The sequence below is a fragment of the Bison bison genome, unplaced genomic scaffold (genome assembly GCF_000754665.1).
Source record: "Bison bison bison isolate TAMUID 2011002044 unplaced genomic scaffold, Bison_UMD1.0 scf7180017864383, whole genome shotgun sequence".
In the NCBI taxonomy this organism is placed as follows: Eukaryota; Metazoa; Chordata; class Mammalia; order Artiodactyla; family Bovidae; genus Bison; species Bison bison.
This window is the reverse complement of record NW_011494955.1, coordinates 5710185-5714377: the sequence shown is the minus strand read 5'-3', so window position 1 is coordinate 5714377 and position 4193 is coordinate 5710185. Positions and strand designations below refer to the sequence as shown.

The 4193-nt window shown below is 55.9% G+C and overlaps 1 protein-coding gene across 1 annotated transcript in view; it reads right to left on the bottom strand.

Moving 5' to 3' along the window:
• GRASP (GRP1 (general receptor for phosphoinositides 1)-associated scaffold protein) overlaps positions 1-958 on the bottom strand; it is an 11949-nt gene extending 10991 nt beyond the window's left edge. Inside the window, exons 1-3 of the mRNA XM_010858080.1 lie at positions 898-958; positions 352-442; positions 204-260 (exon numbers count right to left, since the gene is read on the bottom strand). Coding sequence (XP_010856382.1) covers positions 204-260; positions 352-442; positions 898-958 — 209 coding nt within the window. The remainder of the gene's footprint in view (positions 1-203; positions 261-351; positions 443-897) is intronic.
• Positions 959-4193: the final 3235 nt, after the last annotated feature.

Here is a 4193-nt window from a genome sequence, read left to right as displayed (position 1 = left end):
GTGAAGTCTCTGGTGGGGAGGAAAAAGATGGCCCTGAAGTAACTGTGTGGAAGCCACTGGGGGATGTAAGGGTCGAGGGTCTCCTCTTTACATAGCTCCCGGAACAGTTTGAAAAGAGCTGCCTCTCCTCCCCAGGTCAAGGGAAAAGGGAAGAGAGGGAAACCCAGAGAGTAGTGGACTTAATTCTGGCCCGTCAGCCTCACCTCCTGATGTTGGGGCTCAGGTAATCTTTCTCCAGCAGACAGATGCTTACTGTGGGGCTGACTCATGGCAGGGCATAAGGTGCGCTGAGGGGGTGCTCAGGATTGGGGGTTGGTGCTCAACAATTCTCTGACCCTTCTTGGGGACTACCGCCCCCCCACCCTCGGCTGTGTTGTCTGTGGCGGCCAGCCTACGAGAGTGGTGGGAATAGCCCAGCCGAAGTCTCTGTCGTCAGTGGTACCTGAATAAGAAGTGAGAGGAGGAAGTGGTAGGTCAGGCCTGGCGTCTGAAGAGTGGCCAGCCACCACAGGGCGTCAGCACCATGAGCTGAGGGCTCCACATCTCATCTGCCACTAAACAGAAGCCAGGAATTCACTGTCCTCATCTGTCCCCTCCTCCAGTGTTCCCGAGTCTGTGTTATGCCTTTATATTAATAGCTGACATTTATGAGGCATTTACCATGTGCTCTGCGCACTGTTCTGTGTGTTACATCCATGAATGAACTTGTTTGGTCTTCATAACAACCCTATGAAACAGATACCATTATCATCTCTTACGGAGAAGAAACTGAGGCCCGGAGAGGTTAAGTAACTTGCTCTAGGCCACTCTGTGGCAGAGCTGATTCAAACCTGGGCAGCCTGCAGAGCCTGCAATCTACCCACTGTGTGATGCAGTCTTCTGCTGTTCTTCATTCACCTTGGGTTGAAGCCCTGCTCCGGGCCAGGTTACAGAGGCTCTTGGTCAGGTAGGGAGTCATGCACCCGCCAGTGCTGTGTTAGATGCATGGCATGCGGAGCACAGAGGGGCTAGGGACCCAGCAACCCGGGAAGGTTAGGAAAGGCTTCTGTCTCCTGTGTCTCTCAGTCCATGGGTCTGTCTCCGTCTTCTTGCTTCCTAGTCTCCTGACTCCGTCTGTCTCCCCCACCCCCAGGCCCCTGGGGCCCCAGCCCCTATAGGAGGTGTGGGTGGGAGGGGGTGTTTCTCCACCCTGCAGTGATTACACAAGTCCAGATGGCAGGATGCTTGTTGGGTGGGGGGCAGGGGTGTATTGGGGACGGCTAGGAGCCAAGTACCAGCTCCCTTAGAGCCTTCCTCTGCCTCCTCCCGCCTTCCCCCTTGGCACCACCAAGTGGCCATCAGCTGAGGGGCCGAGGGGGCGTTGGTGGGGAAACACGGGGCTCTATTGTGAAGCAGTAGCACAGATGGACCCCTGGCCCGTCTGCTGCCTCTCCTGACAGACAGCATCTGTGGTGGGGGTGGGGATGGGGAGGCGAGCGAAGGCAGGAGAGGCAATGGTTTCTATTCTCTGCACTCCTTGCCTATCCCTGAAGGGACTCTCAAAAGGGCGTCTTATGAGTGCTTCTGTACTACCACCCCACCTACCCCACAGTGGTACCTAAGGGACACTTCCTTGCCTAAAACCTGGGGGAGCAGATGCCATGGGTGTCACAGCATCGGTGTCTGCAAGCCCTGTTGAGACAGTCCTTCTTCAGACTGACGTGGAGACAGAGCCTTCCCGTCAGCATCCAGGCCAGTCTGCCTCTCCGCGTCCAAGCGAGAGAACAGCCCCGGAGAAGTGAAACTCAAGTTTCTGCCTCTTTCCAGGCAGGGCACTCTGGAGAATCCCAGAGTAAAGGTGGGCCCAGAAGATGCAATTTCTGTCACATTCATTGCATGATTTCCTCAAATCCCAGAAGTTCAGAGCCGAAAAGGGTCTTGTGGTCCTGAGTGGACACCAAGTGAACCAAGCCCTCGTTCAATGGAGGTGGCAAACTGAAGCAGGGAGGGAAAGATGGTGGCAGAACAAGCATTAGAACTCACAAGAGCCCAGCCTCCCTGGCTCTGGATACTGTTTAATTCAGCTGCTGGTAGCTCCGCCTGAGAGTTCAGAGATCCATGCCTGCTTCCTCCTCCCAATATTCCCAGTTCCTCCAGGGAGGCAATGGGGAGCCCCGGGATGCATACTGTGGGGTAGAGGTGCCCTCTGCTGGCCATGAATCTCTTGGAAAATCTTCAAATCAATCTGGGAAGGGCTGTCCGGCAGGCGCTAGAGCCCCACTTTAAGGACCCCGGCCCAGAGCTCCTCTTCCACCTGAGAAGGACTGTGTTCAGCTGAGACGCCAAGCTCTGCTTTGGTCACCAAGTTCTGGAGTTTCACACCTGTTAGGAAGCTGTATTTGTGATCTAAGCCTGGCTGCAGGTGACATTCCTCAGGGAGAAGGCAGACAGCCGGTGGGCTGCTTCTGTGCAGGAACCTGCACGCGCCAGACAGTACACCGGGCACACAAAACTTTGCCTTTTCCAATCCTCCACCACTTCCTCCTGAGCCTGAGTCTCTAGTGTAGCATCTGCTCCCCTCATCCCATCTTCGGCGGCTCCTTAAGGCTGGGGATGGGGGTGGGGGACACGCTGCACTCTGTCTGCAGCCTCATACTACGACACCTCCCCACCCCATTCTCCTCCCCAAGGAAGCCTCCTGGTAAAAGCAAAGCCCTGTTGCTCTGGCTCCGCAGACATCTGCACTCAATCTGTACCTTATTCCTGAGCAAGTCCCAGGCTTTCAGAAGAATTTCCCAGGCTTTGCATCCTTTCGGTCCAGCTGTCCTGGCTCCTAGCTCTCAGGGTACACAGGGCTTGGTCTGTGGTGGGGGAGCACAGATGTGGGGGCTTGGCCAATGGACAAGGCCTAGGTGAGACCCCTTTTTTGAGGCAAGCCCTTTCCCAGACACCTAACCGTCAACGGTCCCGAGTCCTGTCCTCACCCACCTGCTCAAGCTCTTGGCTGCCATCAAGAGATCCAGGTACTCAGGGCAAAAGCTGCAGAAGCCCAGGCCCCTCTGGTGTCCGAGTCAATGTCAGGGCTCTCCCATGGTCATTTCATCCCAGGACTGGGGCCCCTTTCTGGGTGTTGCCACTGCTTCTGAGTGGGAGGTGGGAGGGCGAGGGCTGGGGACTCAGCTGGCTGTCTGGGAAGGAATGGGGCTGGGCCCCGGGTGCAGGACGCTGAGGGAGGCCTGGGCAGCTGGTGGGCAGCTGACTGGGCAGGGAGCGGTTGTTTTCCTTAATGGCTCCTATTTCCCAACTCTTTCCACAGGCTAGTGTCTGTGTGTGGCACTGGGGTCCAGGGAGGCCCAGCAGCAGGGGCGGGGGGTGAGGGGCAGGTCTGCGAACTGGAGCAAGGCGGATATGGCAGTTTGTTTGTGTTGGATACAGTGGCCTCTGAGTCTAGTCCCAGTCAGAGGCCAGGGACTATCTTGCCTCCTAGGTGGGATGGCAAGATATTAGTATCTCAGGCTTGGACAGGTTAGACTGGCAGAAAAGAGAAAGGGTCAGCTCTCTAGTTTTCCTTACAGCATCCACTTACCACTTTTAGGACAGAGGGCATGTATTATTTTATCCCGCCTCATTTCAGACAGGTACAGATAGCTAGGAAAGAAAATGACACCTTTCAGGGCCCCGGACTTCCCACATCTCCTCCCTCTTGGCAAACACAGCTGCTCTGGTGGTCCATCCCGGCTCCTCCCAGGACAGCTCTGTGCACAAGGCTAAGATTCTCCTGTAGACTTGAACCGAAGTTGGCTCCTCCTCGCTGTCCGCGTCTGACCATGCTTCCAGCCCGTGCGTCCTACCCACTGTCTCTCCCTGTCCTCCAGCGTTTCTTGCTCTACCACTCCAGTAACTGCCTTCTCAAGTCAGTGCTGTGTTCTTCTGCAAACACATCACGTGACTCCGCGGCTCAGAACCCACCGAGGGCTTGGTCCTACATGCGGAACGACAAAGAGGTGTTCACTTATGGGACAACTCCACATAAACATGCTACTGAGAAGAATTTGGAGACCCTGTCGGGACTCAGGAGGGAAAGTGATGGAGATTAGCAGTCTGAGGTGGCTGTCACAGGGAGGTGGTGGCATTGGTGGCCCTAGGGATGCAGTCCTGACTTCTTAGCATATGACAGCTCTAAGAGATTTCCTCTTTGCAGCCTGGCTCCCTTG